The 24,744-nt window shown below is 41.7% G+C and overlaps 1 protein-coding gene across 10 annotated transcripts in view; it reads left to right on the top strand.

Moving 5' to 3' along the window:
- LOC140464265 (trinucleotide repeat-containing gene 6A protein-like) overlaps nucleotides 1-24,744 on the top strand; it is a 180,215-nt gene that overhangs the window by 142,122 nt on the left and 13,349 nt on the right. For 4 of the 10 annotated variants that reach the window (XM_072559109.1, XM_072559108.1, XM_072559115.1 and 1 more), the window contains 13 exons: nucleotides 2,039-2,245; nucleotides 3,120-3,286; nucleotides 4,473-4,553; nucleotides 5,376-5,424; nucleotides 5,548-5,690; nucleotides 6,285-6,452; nucleotides 7,669-7,806; nucleotides 8,741-8,887; nucleotides 11,117-11,191; nucleotides 11,904-12,333; nucleotides 12,927-13,076; nucleotides 13,597-13,773; nucleotides 22,348-22,488. In XM_072559109.1, the coding sequence (XP_072415210.1) occupies nucleotides 2,039-2,245; nucleotides 3,120-3,286; nucleotides 4,473-4,553; nucleotides 5,376-5,424; nucleotides 5,548-5,690; nucleotides 6,285-6,452; nucleotides 7,669-7,806; nucleotides 8,741-8,887; nucleotides 11,117-11,191; nucleotides 11,904-12,333; nucleotides 12,927-13,076; nucleotides 13,597-13,773; nucleotides 22,348-22,488 (2,073 nt within the window). The remainder of the gene's footprint in view (nucleotides 1-2,038; nucleotides 2,246-3,119; nucleotides 3,287-4,472; nucleotides 4,554-5,375; nucleotides 5,425-5,547; nucleotides 5,691-6,284; nucleotides 6,453-7,668; nucleotides 7,807-8,740; nucleotides 8,888-11,116; nucleotides 11,192-11,903; nucleotides 12,334-12,926; nucleotides 13,077-13,596; nucleotides 13,774-22,347; nucleotides 22,489-24,744) is intronic. The other 6 variants (XM_072559117.1, XM_072559112.1, XM_072559118.1 and 3 more) reach the window with 4 other exon arrangements.

The following is a 24,744-nucleotide window of genomic DNA, read 5'->3' as shown; positions in this document are numbered from 1 at the left end:
TAGGGGTGTTGCTTTTCAGGTTTAATTCTTTGTAGGTCAAACCTGGTTATCTGTCCGTTTTTTTTTGGTAGGTTCCTCAGTATGTTGTTTATCCTATTGGTAAGCTGTGGGGTGGGCTCAAAGATAGAAGACGGAGAGTGGTGAAGGAGGGTTGCTGTTCAGACTGGAGGCCTGTGACCAGTGGAGTGCCACAAGGATCAGTGCTGGGTCTTCAACTTTTTGTCATTTACATAAAGGATTTGGATGCGAGCATAAGAGGTACAGTTAGTAAGTTTGCAGATGACACCAAAATTGGAGGCGTAGTGGACAGCAAAGAGGGTTACCTCCGATTACAACGGGATCTGGACCAGATGGGCCAATGGGCTGAGAAGTGGCAGATGGAGTTTAATTCAGTTAAATGTGAGGTGCTGCATTTTGGAAAAGCAAATCTTAGCAGGACTTTTACACCTTAATGGTAAGGTCCTAGGGAGCGTTGCTGAACATAAAGACCTTGGAGTGCAGGTAGATAGGATAGTGAAGGTGGCGTTTGGTATGCTTTCGTTTATTGGTCTGAGTATTGAGTACAGGAGTTGGGAAGTCATGTTGTTGCTGTACAGGACATTGGTTCGGCAACTGTTGGAATATTGCGTGCAATTCTGGTCTCCTTCCTATCAGAAAGATGTTGTGGAACTTGAAAGGGTTCAGAAAAGATTTACAAGGATCTTGCCAGTGTTGGAGGATCTGAGCTATAGGGAGAGGCTGAACAAGCTGGGGCTATTTTCCCTGGAGCTTCGGAGGCTGATGGTTGACCGTATAGAAGTTTACAAAATCATGAGGGGCATGGATAGGGTAAATAGACAAAGTCTTTTCCCTGGGGTCAGGGAGTCCAGAACCAGAGGGCATATATTTAGGGTGAGAGGGGAAAGATATAAAAGAGACCTAAGGGGCAACTTTTTCACGCAGTGGGTGATACGTGTATGGAATGAGCTGCCAGAGGAAGTGGTGGAGGCTGGTACAATTGTAACATTTAAGAGGCATTTGGATGGGTATGTGAATAGGAAGGGTTTGGAGAGATATGGGTTGGGTGCTGGCAGTTGAGACTAGATTGGGTTGGGATATCTGGTTGGCATGGACGAGTTGATCTGAGGGGTCTGTTTCCATGTTGTACATCTCTATGACTCTTAAGTGTTCAATTATATCCTCCTCTATGATTGACTCCAACTTCCCACTACAGAGGCCAAACTAATTGGTCTCTAGTTTCCCAATTCTTGTCTACCTCCTTTAATGAATAAGGGTGTCACATTAGTATATTCCAAATCCACTGGTATCCTTCCAGAATCCAGGGAATTTTGGAAAATCCTAACTAATGCATCAGCTATGTCTGTTGCCACGTCCTTTAATACCCGAGTGTGCAGACTATCAGGCCCCAGGGATATACCTGTCTTTAATCCCATCAGTTTACTTAAAACCTTCTCCCTAGTTATTTGAGCTCCTCAGTAACTGCAGCTTCTGGGAAGAAATTATCTTCCACTGTGAAAACAGATGACCTATTGGTTTAATGTCTCTGTCAGTTCGGAGTTTCCCATTATTAATTCTCCATTTTTGCGCTCGAAAGAGCCAACGTTAACTTTCACTATTCTCTTCCTCCTTGTATACTTGTGGAAGCTGTTGATACCAGTGCTAGTTTCTTTTTATAGTTCATCCTAGCTCTTTTGATTTCTTTTTAGTAATCCTTTTGCTGACATTTAAAGTTTTACCAATCCTCCAGAGTGCCAATAACTTTTGCACTATGAAATGTCCTAGTTCTTGTCCATGGATGTTTTTTCCCCTTTTCTCGATTCTTCTTCCTTTCAGGAATGTGTACTTTATGTACTTTAGTTGAGAGGTATTTAGTGACTCCATAAGTGTTTGCATAGTTTGTCTTCCAAATCCACCGCCCCTTCCTCCAAATAAAAAGTACAACTTCTTAATTTTAGCACCAAAGCATCAGAGCAGCTTGTGTTGACAAGAATATCACCTGAGCCCCTTTTTTTTGATTTTGATTTTGTGTTTGATAAAGGTTGGGGAGACCCTTGCAACGTTCAGACAAACACTGAATCCACTTGGGGAGAGCCACCAGCTCTAACTGCAACAGTGGACAATGGAACTGCAGCCTGGGGTCAACCCATGGATACAGGAACCAGCTGGAGAGAGCCGGTTAATGACAATGCTGGTACCTCTGGATGGGGTAACACCCCAGCTGCCCCACCACCTCCAAATAGACCTGGTAAAGCTCTTAATACTTTGTAATTTCAAGTGGGTGCATATTTTGAGAGTAGACATGAATCATTTTGCATTGGGGCTTTGAGTAATAAGTTCCACCACAAGTTTTAATTTATTATGTGTAGCATTAAACCTTAACATTCATTAAATTAACATATACCATCCTCCATCTCATAAATTCTCTTTTGCCAATTGCGTAGGTTATGTTCTGAACATTTGATGCAGATGTCTTGACTCTTTACAAAATTCCTGAAGGGCTTATGCCCGAAATATCGATTCTCCTACTCCTTGTATGCTGCCTGACCTGCTGCGCTTTTCCAGCAACACATTTTCATCTCTTTACAAAATGCCCTAAATTACTTTTGAATCCTTAACCCTACTTATTTGCCCAGTGATGAGAGCCTTTGTGTTCAAACTCATCTTTACGTTGCATGTTGTCAAGGTGTTACAAATGTCAAGTCTGAATTAGGCAACTAGTAAAAGCATAAAGTCAGGTTTTTTTCTCCCCTTAAGAGATCCCCTCTTGTTGTCCATCTCGTCGTCATTGCAATCATCTCATGTACTTCAGCTTATAATTGATGTTGGGAAAATGAATGTATGTAAAAATACACATTATTCTTCCTGTGCAGAATTACAAGAATATTCTTCCAAGGTACATTATGGCATATTGCAGTCTTGGGTTGTGGTTGGGCCTTCCATTCTAATGTTTAACGTCTGCGAATGTTGTAAATAAGTTATGGAAAACATTATTATGTCAGTTCAAACCAGAACAACATTGTTCAGAAATGTTCACAGGCTTTGGTCTCGAAATGAGAGTGAAGGATAAATTCAGACCACCATTTTCTCAGTAGTTGAAATCAGTCATCTGTTCTTTACAGTGCCCAAACCTATGCAAGATGGCTGGGGTGATGAGGAAGCATCGGTTCCAGGAACCCGTCACTCCAGCTGGGAGGAAGAAGAGGGAGAGTCTGTGATGTGGAACAGCAACATCTCACAGGATAGCACCTCCTCTTCAAACTGGACATCAAAAAAGATGGCTCAAAAGGTAGAGATTTTTTGCAAATATGTTGCTTACACCTGTGTCACTGACTTCAAAGATGTATATCGTGTTATTGTCTCTCCTATTTTAAAGTATTCACCAACTGACCTTGCGCACATCTTTCAGTACTCATTAGATTTTGTTAGTATAATGAGATCCTGGAGTTGTTGCAGTCTTGGCCTTTGTATTTAAGGGAAGGCATACTTGCGTGCAAGGCAATACAATGAAGCTTCACTAGCTCAGTCCCTGGGGTGAATGTGCAGTCAGATGAAGAGAGGCTAAGTAAATTTGGTTAATATTCTTTGGACCTTCAAAGAAAATAATTTCACTGAAACATAAAGGATCCTGATGCGGCTTGGCAGGATAATATAGTTTGGTCTTCTTGCCTGAGCACAGAGTGCTGTCTCAAGAAAAGGGGCTAGTTTGGGACTTTGACTGAAGTAATACTGTATTTCATCTGAGTTCTGAATCTTTGAATTTCTCTCTCCCAGAAGGATATGGATACTCCATTGTTGAGTATCTTCAAGGCTGAATTAAACACAGACTTCTATCTCCAGGAAAGAAATAATGGATGTAAATGGCAAAATGATGTTGAAGCCAATATCAACCATACTATTATTGAGGGGTGGAGCAGTCTGTATGATCGTGTTTTTATTTCTTGTGTTCTAAAACATTGAACATAAATTTATGGTGTTAACTGTAAAAAGTATGAAATAATTAAGTTACCATTAGTTTAATATCAAATTAGAAAGCTACTGCAAATGCCAGTATATTGCTATAAATGATACTGCCCTGGTGATTTCATCAAAAATCATATTTTTAGGAGTTGTGCTTTAGTGCTTTCAGTGCTTTACTTGTGGTCCCTCTCTGGGATTATATCCTTCAGATTGTGCAGTGCAACATGATAGGCGATTACTGCAAGGTGTCACATATCATGTCGACCCACTTCTGAATATCCAGCTTGGTCTCAGGTATGGGTGTGATGCATAGAGGAGAAACAGGTGAGCAAGTTATGAACAAAAACTGTGCACATTTTGTCTCTAAGTCACTGTAAAATAACATCAGGTTATGTATGTGATGGGTGCCAGAGTCATGAAGCAAACTTGTTTTTACAAGGATTTGGTTTTTGAATCTGGTGTGTTCTGGCTTAGCCATTCCCATTGTGTCTCATGATTAGTTCTTTTCATTTTAGGGCATGATAAAAGGGGGAAACAAACAAGATGATATGTGGATGAATCAATTAATGAAGCAATTCTCTAACATTGGATTTCCTGTAAGTACAATTGATCATGAGCTTTTATTCTCTCCATCACTTTGATATGCAGACTGAATACAATGGATTGGGCCCTGTTCTAATCACTAATGACCCTGGCCAGAGCTGGAGTTTTCTCTCTAGGATAGAGTGGGGTCAGGAAAATGTATCTGATGTTATTTCTGTTCTGATGCCTTAATTCAAATTAATTTGGTGAAGAGAGAACCTGATTCCTGTCAAAGTAAGAATGTTGATGTTAGTTCTGTCCTGCGGTATGATAATGGCATAAGTGTTTTAGGATTCTGAAGTGTTTATGACAAGAATGGTATTGAAGAGTGTGATATTTTAGCAGGAACTCTATCATTTCTCACTCATGGTGGAGCTGAACTGCATATTTTTATTCCTGATGCTGTAATACAGAGTCTAAATTCTTACTAAGTACTGTTTTGCTAACTATTAAAAGCCAGTGTTCATCATTTCTTTAATCTTTTGTGAAACCTTGTTCGTTTGCTAAGATCCAGAGTACTTCTGCCTTTGCTATCAGTCTTTCACTGAATGCAGTGCTTGTTTCTCAGCAGTGATGAATAACCATGCTTCTGAATAAAATTATCTCGTCAAATTAAGGTATACAACTCAAAGTTGCCCTTTGCTGCCATTGACATCCACTCATCTACCATTGCATTTTTTTGACTAAAAAAAGTGACTTTATTGTTAAATCTGATTGAAGTGGGCCAACATGTAGGATTGGAAAAAATTACTTTTTAGGCTTACAATTGATAGTAATGTGAATATATCTGAATGCAGAGAATTGTGAATATTTAAGGTGGTTTCTGCATGTTACAGAGGGAGTCTGCTGAAGAAACCAAGAGCAATAAGATGGACATACCTATTGGTAAGCTGCTATTGCTATATAATTCTCCTTAACATCTTTCTCACGCAGTAATTTTCCATCCTGAATGGAATCTTTGTTCATTGACCATGTTTAATAGAGCCTGCCTGACTCCTACCTTTCCAGGTGTGTTGAGAGATAAAAGAATGGAAATGGACAAGCATGGTATGAACATTGGAGAATATAATGGCATTATAGGCAAAGGACATGCTTCTCGTCCTCCGATTTCCAAAGAGTCTTCCATGGAACGCAATCCTTACTATGATAAGGTTAGTATTCTCTCCATTTCTGGTTATGTGTTACAACAGATGGGTGCCTTTTTATCACTTCTAGCTAATTTTGCAGATATAAGTGGCAAAAAAAGTAAGACATGAGGCTGAATCGATTCTGATTTTTAATAATGGGCCATTACTACCTTTTACTAGATTCCCCAGGTATAGAAAGACCCCAGTATTAAGTAAACATGACCACTGATGATAAATCTCCAATCCTTCATGATGACTTTACTTTTTCCTGCTTTTGAAACTAGGCATTTGTGTTACTGGGATTTGGAAGAAGGGCCATTGTCTTATATCAAAGCAATGTTGTGATTCTCAATTCATTATCATGCTGAAGTATTTTTCATCACAGTGTGGCTGCATTCACTTTGTACACTGCATCTGGTAATACTACTCGATATTTGTAGTAATGTGACTTGTTTTTGCGTGATGGACACCTGTTGGTAGCAGGCCATTTAACTCTGCTTGTGGACTTCAAATAGATGCTAACCCTTCGTCTCTTCTCTTGTTCCTGCCATGTCTGCCTTTCTGCTGCTGATGGGTTTTCCATTGTGTGCTTTTTCCAAACCCACTTCCCCTGCCCAGCTGTCTTTGTCTCTGTCCAATCAAGATGGCATTATAGCAGAAGAGCCCCAAAACATATCGTACATGTCCACACCAAGCGTGAAGCTTCCCCCTTCAAACAGTGCACTACCTAATCAGGCCTTTGGCTCAATGGGGCTGGGCATTCAAAACTTGAATTCTGTTAGACAGGTGAGTCTGTTCATGACCTGCTGTGTGCATGGTGTCAATTGTAACGTGTCAGTGATAACATTCATTTTGGCGACATATTCAGGATTGTTCTCAATATTTTGCTCTTTCTTTTATTTTTGCTTCATTTGTCTTCTGCCTCTTCTCACCCTTTCTTAATTATCCTAATCAGAAAACAAGCCATGTCTGGTGGTGCTACTATGAGATACTTGTATCTTGGCCTTGGACATTTCCCTTGAATTCTGGAAACCTTTCTCATTTCAGCTCTGACACTTTATCCTGCTTTTAAGAAACGATGGCACAAATAAGCAAGTAAAAGTAGAATGTAACAGTGCAGAAAATACATAATTGAGCCTTTTAAGTTTTGCCAGCTCTCGGTGGGTGGGGGGGGGGGGTGCGGTGTGCGCGGAGGGAGGTGAATAAAAGGCTACCTCCTTAATCTCATTATCCTGGCCTCTTTATACACCCTTGTTTTTTACTTGAATATTTGTCAACTTGCCTTTTGAACCTTTTTTTATGGACCCCTCCATTGTTTCTGTTCAGACCACATATTGGGTACATGTATCATTGCTCCTCACTAAAAGCAGTTACTACATCTGTTATATGTTACGTATCCTTTGATAAAGATCATTTATGAGTGACTATTAGAATATCTATCAGCTATGAATAACAGTTAAGTCCTCATATCATTTTCTTACTTTGTACATAGATTACTGGCTAATTGAGTGCAGCAACACTTGATCTGTTTGAAAAGTGAAACTGTCTTAAGTACTTACAGTTAGAGGTGCAATAAAGCTAAGAATAATAAACACTTCCTCCATAAGGAAAGGAACTTTATCTTTGTAGAATGGGTAAGATGGGTTAATTTCTGTCTCGTCACCTGCTACTGTCACAGTTGAGCTGAGGTTGAAATAAAATGAGTTGAAATCACTACTGAGTATATTGAGTATTTGTAATGTTTGCAGAAAGTGGCAAGTTGGTACTGGTTGATTGAAAGAACAGTCTCAGCACAAATGGGTCTTCATGGATGGTTGAGTTCATTTTAAAAAGATGTGACCAGTCTTACAAATGTTCAGGGGCTGATGGTTTAGCTTAAAACAGAAAGAAATGGAACAGACAGCAGACTGTTGATGTGGTACATGCTGAATATTCTGCAATTAAGCTGTGATGTGTTTGAAATCATGGATCTTTCCTCTGCTGCTTGTGCTCTTATTTACAGAATGGCAATCCTAATATATTTGGCGGCAGCAATGCAGCAGCACAAGCCAGGGGCACGCAACAGCCTCCAGCACAACCTCTTAACTCATCTCAGCCTAATCTCCGCGCTCAAGTGCCTCCTCCATTATTATCCCCTCAGGTACACAAATATTTGTGATTTTTTTTGCTGTTCAAAGTTTCCCCTAACCCCTTTTGTTCTTTGACTTAACCAGAAGCAACAGGTGTTTGGCCATGTGGAGTTTTTTTTCACCTTTTATTCTTGGCATGTGGTGAGATAGTGCACTTAATTATTTGTGTTATTCGATGCAAGGAAGGTGCTATGATATCTCAGTGCAATTTATTTTAAATTATCAGGATGAGGTGGTTGTTGAGGTGGACAGGGGCATGGGAAGAATATCCTCAATTAACAAAGCAGAGTGCGCTTTTATTTCTATCACTTGAGCTATATTTGAAATAATGGGCACCACATGACTTCATGTATCAGTATTATTCCTCTTGTCTGTCCTTACCCCAGGATGATGGCTCTGGTGAGGGGCAGTTGCATGTTTGGGATGCAGTATCTTCCCTACATTCTCTGTTTTTCATTCTGAAATGCCAGTTTATACGCCGTAGTAAAACAAATGCAAAAAAAAAACTTTTGTTACTGATGTCAGTTTGTTGGGACAGGAATGTGCTACCCCACCTGATGTAAAGACATTTCTGGTAATGGCGCACTGTTGACAGCATGTGTAATAATTGGATGCAGCTGCATACCCAAGGCAAACATGTGGCAACCTGTTAATATCTGCATTGTGTGATGGGGAGGGGAAGAAACAAGTCACCCCAGCTCATGCTAGAGTCGAGGAGTTGCAGCAAACTGTGGGAATGATTTGTCTTTTTGAATATAATTCTCCAACCATACAAAATATGGCTCTCCTTATTCCTGGCTTCCAAATATGAGCAGAGGCCACCAATTGCTAACATTAGCTTTGGCCTGGAGAAAAATTAACAACCAGGCAGGACAGCCGAATGTTTAAAGAATGTTTGAATTTGAGTGGCCCGTTAAATTAAAAAAAATTTCTATTCTCTTAAAGGTTCCAGCATCATTACTGAAGTATGCAACAGCTAATGGGAGCCTAAACACTGCACTATTAAATTTTGGCCCCCAGCAGGTAGCCATGCTGAACCAGCTCTCCCAGTTGAACCAACTGTCTCAACTTTCACAGATCTCCCAGCTACAGGTACAGCAGCAGTTTATTTGTATGATTTCTAGAGTCATAGTCATACAGCATGGAAACAGACCCTTCCATCCAACACGTCCATGGCGACCAGGCATCCCAATCTGATCTAGCCCCATATGCTAGCATTTGGCTAAAATCCCTCTTAACCCTTCCTATTCATATACCCACCCAGATGTCTTTAAATGTTGTAATTGCACCCACCACCACCACTTCCTCTGGCAGCTTATTCCGTTCTCTGCATGTAAAAGTCGCCCAGCAGGTCTTTTTAAAATCTTTCTCCCTTATCCTTAAGCCTCTAGTTTTGGACTCCCCTATCCTTTGTTACTCATGCTTTCTGATTTTATAGACTTCTATAAGGTCACCGCTCAGGTTCCAACTCTTCAGGGTAAAGAGCCCCAGCATACTCAGCTTCTCTCTATAACTCAAACCCTCCAGTCCTGATAACATCATTAAATCTTTTCTGCACCCTTTCAAGTTTAATAACATCCTTTCTATTGAAGGATGACCAGAATTGCTTGCAGTATTCTAAAGTGGCTTCGCCAATGTCCTGTGCAGCTTTAACATGACTTCCCAACTCCTATACTCAGTGTTCTTATCAATGAAGGCAAGGGTGCCAAATGCTGCCTTCACCACTCTGTCTATTGGCGACTGCACTTTCAAGGAATCTGCACCGCTAGGTCTCTTTGTTCACCAAGACTCCCCAGGGCCCTAACGTTAATTGTACAAGTGCTGCTCTGCTTCGTCTTTCCAAAATGCAACACCTCACATTTATCTAAATTAAAGCCCATCTCCTACCCATTGGGTCATCTGGTTTAAGGACCGTTGTACTCAGCTAATATTCTTCTTCACTGCACCACCTATTTTGGTGTCATCTCCAAACTTACGAGCCATTCCTTCTGTATTCCCATCCAAATCATTTATATAAATGACAAAAAGCAGTGAGCCCAACACCAATCCTTGTGGCATACCTCTGGTCTCCAATCCAAAAAGCAACTTTGTACCGCCACACACTGTCTCCTCCCTTCAAGCTAGCTTTGTATCCATTTGGCTATCTTTCCTGGATCCCATGTGATCTAACCTTACTAACCAGTCTGTCATGCAAAATCTTTTTTGAGCCCTTTGCTGAAGATTGTGTTCTCTCTATCTCTCTCGCGCTCTCTCTCATATTTGCTACAACAGCTGATCTCAATCAGGGCATGGGTAGGATTGCTGTTATACTTATGTGGCATGCATTAGTCTGGATTTCCTTCTGATTGCTCTCCATATCCCAGCTGGAAGTTGCTTGTATTACGTAACGGCAGGGTTCCCCATGCTTTAATGCAACCTGGATTCAAATTACTTGCTGACTTTTTAATAAAGCATAATACAACATCTCTCAGATGAATATTTATGAAGTTGGATATTTGGGCCAAGAGGAGATTGAAAGACAAGGTAACGATGAAGTGTCTGCCAACCCCTAAACCAGCTAAAACATTCACCACTTTCTGGTAATGAATGGCAAGTTTGGCTTCTTTGAGAAAGCATCTTTACCCACCCACCCCCTAAACTTACCACAATGCTTCCTAAATATCTCCCAAAGAAAATACCTGCAAATAGAACAGGTTTGAATTTGTCCTGTAGCATGAAATTACTCAATCCTTGTACAAGTAAAAGGGTAGTGAGTGCGTTCCAACTAGATCTGATTTCTGTATTCCCCACACCACTTCCTTCCTGGCACTGTGGGAAACCACAGACATGTCCCTGCATGGATCAGATTGAGTTTGGGGGAGGAGGGAAACTATACTTCATTTTTTTTTTTGCAGATCGTCAGTGCTCCATCCATCGGTAAAAGCTGACAAAGGAAGGAGCAAATTATTTGCATCTAATACTGCCAACTCTTTGTAGAATTATGCTGAAAATGTCCTTTCATTTATGCATGTTTTGGAGTAGATATTAAATTAAGATCCTGGTATCACAATAGTATTCATCTGACCAGGGCTAGGCCCATCAGGAAATTTATCCAACTGACCATCACCCCACTGCAGTATTTTAGAAAAGCCTACATCCAGTGTTGTGTCAGCTTCAAGGAGTTTGTTAACTTTAGGTTAGGTACCATTTCCCAGAACCTGAACAAACAAATTCAGTATCTTCACAAAGGTCAAAACTGTAGAATGTGACAAGTTCAATCCACCCTATTGAGCAGGTTTTCAATGAGCCATTTTACACTTTAATGTCCTTTTTTAATATTAGCGACTGCTGCTTCAGCAACAGAAGGCACAGAATCAGAGGAATGTGCCAGGACCCATGCGTCAGTCTCAAGAACAGGTAAAGTCTTCTACAATATTCTTGATTGAACTTGAAAGCTTAATTGCTCATAACTGCTGGCCCCTGTGGGAAATTAAATTTCGTATTGATTTCAGTGAAACAACATAACAAGTGTTCTGTTTCCTGGTCAAACGTGAGACCAGGGCCCTAGTGTAGAATTCTGGCTTGTACCCTGCCAGTCTGTGTAGAAACTGTTATAAGGGTGATGCTGTGTGGTGTTGGTGGTGAATACACCAGAATCATTAAAGGAGAGGTAACAGATGCCAGGGTGTAGATTGTGGTGACAGTTGTGGCAAAGGCAATGTCAAATGTGTGAATGTTTGTTGATTGATGCTGTGCTTGAATTTGATCTGCGTCTTTTAACATTTGCTCAAACAGTTTCACATTGGCTCCTTTGAATGAACTAGTCATAAATATCAAACTACACCGACCCATACAGCCCCTCCATCCTTAAACTCTCATTACTTGTTCAGTTTGCTATCACATTGAGTAGAGCTGATTATTTAAAAAGGGGGCAGCAACTGAGTTCTGACAATGAAGTAAAATCCTTATCCTACCTGAATTTCTAAAATCACTATGAATTTTAGAATGTTAAAGTTTATGTTGCTGATATGCTGTGGGGAGGAGATAAAAGTGACTCCCAACAAATACTAACTTGGCCTTGGAATGTATGACCACTAAATGCCTGTTTTTTCCTTTCCCACATGTTCAGGCTGCTCGTGTGCTCAACATGCAACAGATGCTGCAACACCCCCGTCAACTGGAAACAAGCCTTCTGAAGCAGCAGCCTCCACCACCGCATCAGCCCTCCATGAAGCCCTTCCCGGAGAACCTCATGCCCCCCACCCCTCATGAGCTGCAAACGAAAGAGCCGCCTTCGCTCAACACATACAGCAGCTACCCTTTAGGTGGGTTTCCACAACCCAGTCCAGGTCAATCTGATCCCACAGTATCGCAAGCTGCTCACCTTTCCCCGATGCCCCCTCAATATCCTATACCCAAAATGTTTCTTCCTGACAACAGCCCTAACCACAACCTCCTCAGCCCTCCACTGTGTAATGCAAGCAACCACATACCAGGCTCACCCATCCATCAACATGCAGGAAGGAAGCCTGCCACTCAAGAAAGGTCTTTGTCAAGAGGTGAATAATCTGTTTGTATATTTTTTTTCTACAAAAGTATTTGAATAAAAATAAAGGTGCCCCAATGTCTTGCCACCTAGTGTTTCCCTTTGACATTTACTGTAAACTGGATAGCAGACCAAAGGCAGTTCAGATTCCCATCAGCAGCATGTTCTGGAATTGAATTTAATAATGTTAGTAATATGGACTGGCACCAGAGAAACTTGACCGTAATCTACCAGATTGTTCTTTTTTATTAAAAAAAATCCCTAATATTTTCACCACTGGCTTTCAGGGAAGAAAATCTGCCACAACTGCTTGGGTTGACTAAGATGTGACTTGAGAGTCTCGCCCTTGATGACAAGTCAGCCCCTGCCATGTGAGTCTCTCCAGGACAGAATGGCTGCTGACACCAATTGTCACGTTTAATGGAAGTTTGAAGTGTCATTGAAGTGCTGCACCCTGTGTATCTAAGTATCACTGAAAACGAGAAGGAATGATGGTTGCCATGTATGATTTTGTGGATCCTTGAAGTTGCATTATGAATACTCCATACATTTGCATATATGGGTCTGTAATTTGGATTATAACACAAAATCAATTTACTTCCTTAGGCTTGAATCCAAACTTGAATGTACCCCTGGATTTCGGCAGTATTGTTAACCTGAAAGAGCCACAATCCCAACAATCCCGACTGAAGCAATGGACTGCTTCAGAGAACCTTCCTGTTAATTCCTCTCTAGATCAAAACTCCAGCAAACATGGTAAGGCACCAATGGTTCCCTAACACAATCGGGTAAAATATTAATGGTGAGTGCTCCCTGAATCCTCGTAGGCTGAGGTTTATATAATCATGAGGGGCATGGATAGGATAAATAGACAAGGTCTTTTCCATAGGGTGTGGGAGTCCAGAACAAGAGGACATAGGTTTAGGGTGAGGGGGAAAAGATATAAACGTGACCTAAAGGACGACGATATTCTGCAGAGGGTGGTGCATGTATGGTTTGAGCTGCCAGAGGAAGTGGTGGAGGCTGGTACAATGACAACATTTAAAAGGCACCTGCGTGGGTTTTATAAATAGGAAGGGTTTAGAGGGATACAGGCCACGTGCTAGTAAATGAGACTAGATTAATTTAGGATATCTGGTCAGCATGGACAAGTTGGACTGAAGGGTCTATTTCCATGCTGTACGTCTCTGTGATTCTTTGTGGACTGTTGCCATTTTATTCTTTTCTGCACTGTTTAGTAGTGAGGTTTGAAACAAATCATATTTTCTTTCTCTAGGTGCTACTTCAAGTGGTCTTAGTATTTGTTCTGGCAAGTTGCTTGAAGAATCTCCTTTTGGTCACTTTGACATTTCCATGAACTCTCTGGCCAGTCCTCCTGGATCTATTGGAGATGGCTGGCCAAGTGCCAAATCACCCAGTGATAAGCTCTCTAGCAATGTTAACTGGCCACCAGGTAAGACATTGTGTACTGGCACAATTGAAGCTGGATTTAGATTTCTATCTTCAAATAACTTCAGGTCCAGTTTCAAGGTTAGTGTGTCAGTGATCCAGCATAGCACTTTGCAAAGTGCTAAAACATTACAAGGTACATCACAGTGGCAATGAAGAATTAAATTTGACAAGAGTTGCAAGAGATTAGGGAAGATGACAAAAAGCTTGGTCGGAGAGATCCGCTTTAAAAAAAACCCAAAAGAATGAGATCAATTGGAAAGGATTTGAGAGAATTTCTTAAAAATGCATTGATGTAAAAAAAGAACTAAAATGGAAATTGTTACTTGTAGCATAAGGCATGATTTGGTGATGTGGGGGGGGAGAAAGGGCAGTGCACGGTGGCTCAGTGGTTTGCGCTGCTGCCCCAAAGGGCCAGGGACCCGGGTTCAATTCCAGCCTCTGACGACTGACTGTGTGGAGTTTGCACATTGGCTGTGTCTGCACGGGTTTCCTCCTGGTGCTCCAGTTTCTTCCAACAGTCCAAAGATGTGCAGGTCAGGTGAATTGGCCATGCTAAATTGTTCATAGTGTTCAGAGATGTTTAGATTAGGTGCATTAGTTAGGAGTAAATGTGGAGTAATAGGTCCGGGGAATGGTTTTGGGTAGGCTACTCTTCGGAGGGTCAGTGTAGACCTGTTGGGCCAAAGGGCCTATTTCCACGCTGTAGGGATTCCATGACTCATTAACATAGAGAGATGTCAGCATACAGGTCCACAGTTCCCTGAAAGTGCTAATACAAGTGGATAAGGTGGTCAAGAAAGCATATGGCATGCTTGTCTTCATTGGTTGGCACAAAGTATAAAAATTGGCAAGTCATGTTGTAGCTATATAGAACTTTAGTAAGACCATATTTGGAATATTGCATACAGTTCTGGGTTGCCACATTGCCAGGAGGATGTGGAACCTTTGGAGAGGGTATAGATTGGTTTGGAGGGTATTAACTAGGAGAAGAGATTGGACACACTTGATTTGTTTTCACTTGAACTCCAGAGGGACGACTTGATAGAGGTTTACAAAATTGAAGGGCAGGGAATGATTGGATAGTTGGAGTCTTTTTCCCTGTATAGGGTTGGAGGTTACTCTAGCATATAGGCTTAAGGTAAGAGGAGGAAAGTTTAAAGATGATGTGCGGGCAAGCATTTCTTACACATGGTATTAAATGCCTGGAATGCACTGCCAATAGAATGATGGTAGCAACAAATGCAATAGCAACTCTTGAGGCATCTTGACAGATATGAGTAAGCAAGGAATAGAGAAATGCGGACCATATGGAGACAAAAGAATTTTTAGTTTAGAAAGGCATCCTGTGTCAGCACAGGGTTGAAAGGTCTGTTCCTGTGCTGTACTGTTCTTTGACTGCTCACTTTGTGTTTATAATAACCTGAATCACTGTATTTCTTCTGTAGTGGTCAACAGGAATAACAAATGCCTATGGTGGTCTTTAATGTAGAAGTGCTTTCAGTACAGCCTAATAAGAAGGAAAGACAGAGGCATCAAAGCCAAGGCTCCTTGGATGATGAGTGAGACAGGAAATATGATGAAACGCAAAAATGCTATATGATGCATGTCTGGTTCTAGTGAAAACCAGACCAAATAAAATAAGTTGAGAGGCAGTGAAGAAGGAATGACAGTGACAAAGAGAATATTAAAAATTGATAGAAACTAACATAATGAACCTAAACATCTTCTGACATGTTGCATTAAGTGGGTAGTAAGAAACCTATTTGGGAGAAAAATGTTTCAAGGCGCAGCAAAAGGCTACAAATCCGAAAAGAGAATTTAGTATTGGTATTTAAGAAACAAGATGCTGAGAAAATATTGTTAGAAATGAAGGTGAAGATTCTGAACAAAGTGGAAGGTGAAAACTGGAAAGACCTAACTAATCCAGATATCTGACATCATAGTTTGCTCGGCAAGTGGGAGTAGCGATGGTGGAACATCTTCCCTGTAAACTTCCCAAGATTGAGGAGAGATGATAAATTTGCAAACTGGGAAATATAATACTTGCTCAAGAAAGGGTGTAATGTATTTCTTGCGCTAATAGGCTGATTAATTTAACATCGGTGGTTTTAGAAGTATTGACCAGGATAAAATTGAAAGGCACTTGGAGAGATTTGAATTAAAATGTCTCAAGGGCTCTCCTTCATTGAGGTGAATTATGCTTGACTAATTTAAATTTTTTGATGAAGTAACAGAAAAGGCTGTTGAAGGGATGCCATGGATGTTGTCTATATAGATTTTGAGGAAGATCTTGATAAAGTCATATGAAAGGCTGGTTAATAAAATTGAGGTGGTTGAAATAATAAATACATTTTGATAAATAATTGGTTCAAGAACTGAAACATCAAGTTATGTGAAATGATTGTTTTCCAGACTGGTGGATTGATGACAGCAGTGTTCTCCAAGCATCAGTGCTGAATCTGCGCCTTTATAAATATAAAGTAGAATGTCAAAATTTGTCAATAACAGGCTTGAAGATGTGGCATACAGTGAACTTTATATCATTTGAGTATCAGGACATAATTAAGCTAATGGATTGTGGGGGACCAAGTGACCAATGCTGAAATATGAGATTGTGCATTTTGATAGAAATAATAGGCAGAGGCAATAATTACTCACTGATAATTTTAAATAGTGCACAGAGATAGAGACCTGGGAATTCATGTGCATAGATCCTTGAAGGTGGCAACATATATTGAGATAGTTAACAAAGCTGATGGGATTTTTAGATTCATAAATAGATATTGAGTACAAAAGCAGCTATGTTGTATCAAACTCTATTTAGGTCTCAGCACTTAATGTTCTTCTGAGAGTGCAGAAGAGAATGACCAAAGTATTTCATGGATGAGAAAGTTTAGCTGTTTTATAATATTGTAGAAGCTGAGGTGGTTATTTGGTAAAACTGACTAAGGGGTAGTCTGATAGAGATGTAGAGAAAAGTTGATGGTACAAGGATGAGGGGTGCACAAACATAAGGGTTTTGGGTAAGAGATGCAAGAGGGGTAGTGGTAGTGATCTGGAACTCATGTCGAAGTCGTAGAAGAAAAAATGGTTTTGAATAGTATGTCATAGACACTTCAGGGAAGAACACGTCTGACATAGAATATAGAAAAAGTACAGCACAGAACAGGCCCTTTGGCCCACGATGTTGTGCCGAGGTTTAATCCTAATGTGAAATATAATAATTCAACCTACGCACCCCTCAACTCACTGCTATCCATGTGTATGTCCAGCAGTCGCTTAAATGTCCCCAATGCCTCTGCTTCCACCATCACAGCTGGCAATGCATTCCATGCATTCACAACTCTTTGCGTAAATAATCTACCTCTGACGTTTCCTTTATACCTTCCTCCTAATATCTTCAAACGATGACTCCTCGTACCAGTCAGTCCTGCCCTGGGGAAAAGTCTCTGGCTAATGACTCTGTCTATTCCACTCATTATCTTGTATACCCCGATCAGGTCTCATCTCTTCCTCTTTCTCTCCAGAGAGAAAAGTCCGAGCTTATTCAACCTTTCTTCATAAGGCAAGCCCTCCAGTCTAGGCAGCATCCTGGTAAACCTTCTTTGCACCCTCTCCAAAGCCTCTGTATCTTTCCTATAGTAGGGTGAACAGAACTGGACACGATATTCCAAGTGTGGTCTTACTAGGGACTTGTAGAGCTGTAGGAAAACCTCGTAGCTCTTAAACTCGATCCCCCTGTCAATGAAAACCATTTGCTTCCTTAACAACCCTATCTACTTTGGCAACTTTGAGGGATCTATATACTTGCACACCCAGATCCCTCTGTTCCTCTGCACTGCCTAGAATCCTGCCTTTAATCCTATATTCAGCATTCGAGTTCGACCTTCCAAATGCATCACTTCACATTTACCCAGGTTGAACTCCATCTGCCATTTCTCAGCCCAGCTCTGCATCCTGTCTAAGTCGTGCTCCAGCCTGCAGTAGCCCTCTATACTATCAGCGACACCTCCAACCTTTGTGTCATCTGCAAATTTACTCACCCATCCCTCAACCTCCTCATCCAAGTCATTTATAAAATCTACAAAGAGCAGAGGCCCAAGAACAGAGCCCTGCAGGACCCCACTCAACACTGACCTCCAGGCAGAATACTTTTCATCTACAACCACACTTTTGCCTTCTGTCAGCCAACCAATTCTGAATCCAGATAGCCAAATCTACCTGTATCCCATACTTCCTGACTTTATGAATGAGCCTACCATAAATCAACCTTATCAATTGCCTTGCTGAAGTCCATATACATCACATCCACTGCTCAACCTTCGTCAATCTGTCTTGACACCACCTCGAAGAACTCAATAAGATTTGAGGCATGACCTGCCCCCCTCAAAGCCATGCTGACTGCCTTTAATCACACTGTGCTTTGCCAAATAGTCATAAATCCTCCGAATTCTTTCCAAACATTTGCTGACCACAGACGTAAGACTGACTGGTCTGTAATTGCCAGGGATTTCCCTAATACCCTCCTTGAAAAGAGGAACAACATTCCCCTTCTTCCAATCCTCTGGTACAACTTCTGTGGAGAGTGAGGAGGTAAATATCCTCACCAGCGGCTTAACAACCTCCTTTCTCGCTTTCCGGAGCAGCTTAGGATAAATCTGGTCTGGCCTTGGGGAGTTATCAATCTTAATGTTTTCCAAAATTTCCAGCACATCAACTTCATCAGTTTTGATCTGGACAAGACTGTATCCCAGCTCCTCAAAGTTTTCATTTGCAATAAGTTCCCTTTCCTTGGTGAAAACTGAAGCAAAAAACACTTATTTTAGGACTTCTATCTGCTCAGACTCCACGCACAAGTTCCCTCTGCTATCCCTGATCAGCCTTGCCTTCTTCCTGATCATTCTTTTAATCCTCACGTATGAGCAAAATGCCTTTGGGTTCTCCTTAATCCTTCTTGCCAAGCCTTTTTCATGCCCCCTCCTGGCTCTCCTCAGTCCATTTCTGAGCTCCTTTCTAGCAAGCCTGTAATCCTCTAAAGCTGTGCTAAGTCCTTGCTTCTTCCACCTTACGTAAGCTGCTGCCTTCCTTTTGATGAGAAGCTCCTCTGTTCTGGTCATCCAAGGTTCCTTAATCTTAACCCTTCTTACCTGTCCCAGAGGAACAAATTCGTGCATCACTCTCAACAACTCCTTAAGTAGTCTCCACATGTCTGCTGTGCCCTTTCTGTGGAACAATTGCTCCCAGTTTGTGCTTCCAAGCTCCTGTCTAATAGCATCATAATTTCCTTTCCCCCAATTAAATATCTTCCCTCGGTAACTGTTCCTTTCACTCTCCCAAAGCTATGCTAAATGTGAGGCAGTTGTGATCACTGTCACCAAACTGCTCTCCCATCGCCTGACACCTGTCCTGGCTCATTGCCAAGCACCAAATCCAAAATGGCCTCCCCCTTCGTTGGTCTTATCTACATACTGAGTAAGGGAACCCTCTTAAACACACCTGACAAAAATGACTCCATCCAAACCATCTGCACTTAGGTTTCAATCGAAATTCGGAAAGTTGAAATCACCCGGCTACTTCTGCATTTTTCCAGAATCTGCCCGCCTAAGAGTCCTTCAATCTCTCTACTGCTATTAGGTGGTCTGTAGAAAACCCCCAATGTGGTGGCTGTTCCCTTGCTGTTCCTAACTTCCACCCATACTGACTCAGTAGACAAACCTTCCTCAACAACCTTCGTTTCTGTAGCTGTGATGCACTCTCTCTGATTAGCAATGCTACACCCCCTCCTCTTTTTCCACCCTCCCTGTTTTTAAACGTTCTAAACCCTGGAGCATCAAGCAACCATTCCTGCCCCTGTAAAACCCACGTCTCCATTATGGCCACAACATCGCAGCCCCAAGTACTGATCCATGCTCTAAGTTCGTCACTCTTACTTTGGACACTCCTTGCATTAAAGCAGACACACTTTAACCGATCCCTTTGTTTCATCGCGTGAGAACCCTTCCTAATAGATTCAATACATCCTGTCACTACCCCATCTGCAACTGTCTCCCGCGCAGACATGCGGCTCTGATTTCCACCACCCCCTCCCAAGCTAGTTTAAACCTTCCTGAATCACACAAGCAAATCTCCTGCCCAGGACATTTGTGCCCCTCCAGTTCAGGTGCAACCAGTCCTTCATGTTCAGGTCTCACCTTCCCCAGAAGGCATCCCAATAGTCAATGTATCTGAAGCCCTCCCCCTCTCCTGCACCAGCCTCGCAGCCATGTGCATTTGCTGACTGTTCCTCATCTCACTATCTCATGGCACTGGTAGCAAACCTGACGTCACTACTCTACTCCTGCTGTTCAGATTCCAGCCTAACTCATTCTAGTCACTTTTCAGATCCTCAATCCCTTTCCTGGCTATATCATTGGTGCTAATATGTACCACGATTTCTGGCTGCTCACCCTCCCCCAGACGGCGACATCCTGGACCCTGCCACGAGGCAGGCAATACACCTTCCGGGAGTCCCGTTCCTGACCACCAAATCTCCTGTCAATCCATCTAACTGTTGAGTCCCTTACCACCAGCGCTTTTCTATTTTCCCCACTTCCCTTCTGAGCCTCAGTGCCAGAGACCTGACAACTATGGCTTTCCCCTGGTAGGCCATCCCCATCAGCAGTATCCAAAATGGTATACTTATTGCTGAGGGGAACAGCCACAGGGGATTCCTGCTCTGACCGTCAGTTCCCTTTCCTCCCCCTGACAGTAACCCACATTATCGTGTGTCTGGGGAGTGACCACCTCCCTGTACATCCTCTCAATTTCCCCCTCAACCTCCCGGATGATCTGTAGTTCATCCAGCTCTAGTTCCCTAACTGTTTTCAAGGAGCTGAGCTGGGTGCACTTCCCACAGATGTAGTCGGCAGAGACGTGTGAAGTGTATCTCACCTGCCACATTCTGCAGGAGGGACATGCAACTGTCCTAACATCCATATCCCGCTATGCTGAAAGCCCCCACAGGACTAAACAAAGGAAGAGAAGAAAAAAACCGAGAAATCTCACCCACTTTAAAAACTTCCCGGCAGTCCTTTGCTCCTCCCTCGCACCTCTCGGCAAATGAAGGCCCCGACGTTTGAAGTAAGTGTTTTAAATGGTGAGACTCACCTTCCCAGAAGTCCTTTGCTCCTCCCTCGCATATGAGTTGAAAACAGATCAATATGCAAATATGGCACACAATCGCGAAGGCTGATGAGATACTGTACTTTATTACAAAGGAAATTGAACATAAAAGTAAGGATGTTGTAGTTCAGTCATACAGGAAATTGAGACCACATTTTAAATAATGTGTTAATTTTAGTTGTCTCATTTAAAGAACACTATTGAAAGCAGAAAGTTTACTGGATTTTCACCTGAATGAATGGATTGTGTTATGAGGGTAGGTTTGACAGGCCGTGCTTGTTCCTGCTAGGGTTTCGAAGAGTGAGAGATAATTGATTAAGTGTATAAGAATGGTCTTGATAAAGTGGCTTTGAATGGAGGTTTCTCTTTGGTCAGCCCAGAACTAGGGGGCACTTTTAGGGATTGTCTTTTCAGGGCAGAAATGAGTTCTAAAGACAGGACTAGATAGGTTCATGTTAGATGGGAGAACTGAGAGTAATCTTAGGTAGGTGGGAATATGGATTTGAAACAAATGTCAACCATGGTCATCTTAAATGGCAGAACACACTAAAGGGACTCAGTGGTTAGCTTTTGCACGCATTTTGTATGTAGCTTAAAGGAGTGTGGGGGTACAGTGGTGGGGGAATAACATTGATTGGATTTGCGTGTAGAGATCTGGCATGGACTGGATAAGCCGAATGGTGGTTTCCTCTCCTGTGATGGTGACTGACTGTGGTTCAGTGAGAGTGGGTTTCTTTTTTCCCTTTAGTTTGGCTTCTGGAATTGTTAACCTCTGCACTGTCAACTGTATAATTTTCAATTGTTTTGAAGCTCTTAACTTTATTGTGCCTTGGGAATTCCTGTGGCTGTTATGGGGATATAAGGGCTTCTTTTGCAAGTATGTGATTTTGCATAGAGTATAACTTTCCTTCAGGTTCAATAGAGGAATCATTCTTATGGGGTGACATTTTCTCACATCCTAGTGCAATTTGAAGTGTTAATCCATATCTAAAAAGAGCAGCAAAACATCATGGCTGTGAAAAATTGTCATCTTGTTCCTCTATATATTGATACAATCAGATGAATAACTTGCTGAAAGTAGAGTAGCTCTGTGAAGTGAGATATTTAATCCTAGGTCAGATGACTCCATATGAAAAGACTTGAATCAGTGCCCTATCTGAACTGATGACTGGAGGGCTTTCTGAATTATGTGGGATTTGTGGGGTTGGGGAAGAAGTAAGAAGTGGACTTGGCAATGTTTTTTCCTCCCAACTGGGGAAAAAGGACACTAGAAGGGTCAATTATCTTTACATTTGCAGTGGGTTGTGCATTCGTGCATGGAGTTCCTCTTTTTGTTGGTTCCTATTTTGGGAGTTGAGAGACTATTTTCCCACTTCTGGAACACTTGAATTCATTGCTTGAATTTTTTACATAGAGTTTCGTCCTGGTGAGCCTTGGAAAGGTTATCAAAACATTGACCCTGAAACTGACCCTTATGTCACTCCTGGCAGTGTGATGACAAGTCTATCGATCTCTACTGCCCGGGATCTTGACCTCCTCAGGGACAGGAACAATGGTAAGTGTCAGCATCATGTTCTTTTAGCAACAAATTATATTTGTAGAACAATTTACAGTGAACTGTCTCAAGATACTTCACGTACAAACTGACATCAAGCCACTTAAGAAAGTGATCATGATCTTGGCCAAAGAGTTATGGTTGTAAGTGTTTCTTAAAGCCAGAAAGTGAGGTTCAGAGATAACAAGAGAATTCCAGCACTAGGGACCTTGGCTGGAATTAAAGGAGCTCAAATAGCTGAGTGGTGTGAGCTAAAGGAGATTACAGATAGGGTGGGATAAGGTCATGCAGAGATTTGAAAGCTAGGTAAACATGTTGAAATCAACATGCTGCTTCACTGGGAGCCAATATAAGTTAGCAAGCACGGAGATAGAAGGGCCAAAGAACTTGACACATGTTAAAGCACAGACAACAGAGTTTTAGATGACCCCCCAGTTTATGGATGTTAACATGAGGGTGATCAACCAAGAGTATGTTAGAATAGTCAAGTCTAGAGCTGACAAAGGCATGACAAAGTTTCAGTCCAAGTGGCATCTAGTAAGGCCAAACTGAGTGAGTAATCTTATACTGATTGTGATCAGAAGTTCACCTCTGAGTCAAATATGACACCAAGGTTGTCAATATAGTTTGGCAGTTGCCAGAGAGGGAAGGAGTTGGAAACCAGGAAGTGGTGTTTAGAGCAAAGATCGTAAACAATGGTTATGGTTTTAGTTTTCCTCACGCCTAGCTGGGAGAATATTTTACACAAGTGGAGGGTGCCAGATAAGCAGAATGATAATTTAACAATGGAGAAACAGAAAGTGATAGTGATGTGATAGAGCTGGGTGTCATCAGAGTGCATTGGCAAACTAACAGTCTGCTTTCAGGTGGTGTCATCAAGACGTCAGAAATGGGAATGGACCGAGGAATAGATGCTTTCAGAATATCAGGGGAATAGTGTGTGACTGGAAAGGGAAGCCATTGTAAATGATATTGCCTATAATAGATAAATTAGGTGGGAAACAGGCAAAAGCCAACCTGCCTCCTAGGTGACTGTGGGAGTAGGGGTGTGTTCGAGGAAGATGGTTTGGTCGGCCATAGGTGAAAAAGACATGGAGGGTTCATGTATAGTCATATCCGTCTAGAACATAAAGACTAGAGAGTAGCTAATGCGGTGCCATTATTTCAGAAAAGTGGTAAGGAAAAGCCAAAGGACTCTAGCCTGGTGAGCCTGACCTCAGTGGTAGTTAAGTTGTTTGAGGAGATTCTGTAGGACAGGATTTAGATGCATTTGGAAAGGCAGGGACTGATTTTAGAGATGGTCACCATGGCTTTGTTCATGGGAAGTTGTACTGACTAGATTGAATTTTTTTGAAGAAGTGACATTGAAGATTGGTGAAGGCAGACAGTGAACTTCAACAAGGTGTTCAACAAGGTTCTGCCTAGACTAGTTAGCAAGGTTAGATCACATGGTCTCCAGGGAGAGCTAGGTATTTGGTTACAAATTTGGCTTGACAGGAGGAGATGGTGGTTTTTCCGACTGGAGGCCCACGGCCGAAGGTGTGGATCCACTACTATTTGTCATTTAAATGATTTGAATGTGAATACAGGAGAAATAGTTAGTAAGTTTACAGATGACACCAAAATTGATGATGTAGTGGACAGTGGAGAAGGTCATCTCAGAGTACAATAGGACCTTGATCAGATGGGCTTATGAGTGGCAGATGGAGTTTAATTTGGCTGTATGTGAGGTGTCGTATTTTGATAAAGCAAATCAAGGCAGGACTGGACAATTAATTATAGGATTCTAAGAAATGTTGCCAAACAAAGACACCTTTGGAGTGCATTCGTAGTTCCTTGAAGGTGCAGTCACAGGTAGACAAGGTAGTGAAGAAAGCTTTTGGTATGTTTGCCTTTACTTTTTGAAGAAGTGACATTGAAGATTGGTGAAGGCAGACAGTGAACTTCAACAAGGTGTTCAACAAGGTTCTGCCTAGACTAGTTAGCAAGGTTAGATCACATGGTCTCCAGGGAGAGCTAGGTATTTGGTTACAAATTTGGCTTGACAGGAGGAGATGGTGGTTTTTCATTGGTGGTCAATACATTTGAGTATAGGATTTGGAATGTCATGTTACAGATATACAAGGCATTTGGTTAGGCCACTTTTAGAGTACAGCATTCAATTCTGGTCTCCTGCTTTTGGAAAGATTTTGCGAAACTTGAAAGAGTGCAGAAAAGATGTTGGTGGGTTTGGAGGGTTGAGCTATAGGGAGAGGC

The sequence above is a fragment of the Chiloscyllium punctatum genome, chromosome 40, assembly GCF_047496795.1.
Source record: "Chiloscyllium punctatum isolate Juve2018m chromosome 40, sChiPun1.3, whole genome shotgun sequence".
Taxonomy (NCBI): Eukaryota; Metazoa; Chordata; class Chondrichthyes; order Orectolobiformes; family Hemiscylliidae; genus Chiloscyllium; species Chiloscyllium punctatum.
This window is presented reverse-complemented; position numbering and strand designations above follow the sequence as displayed.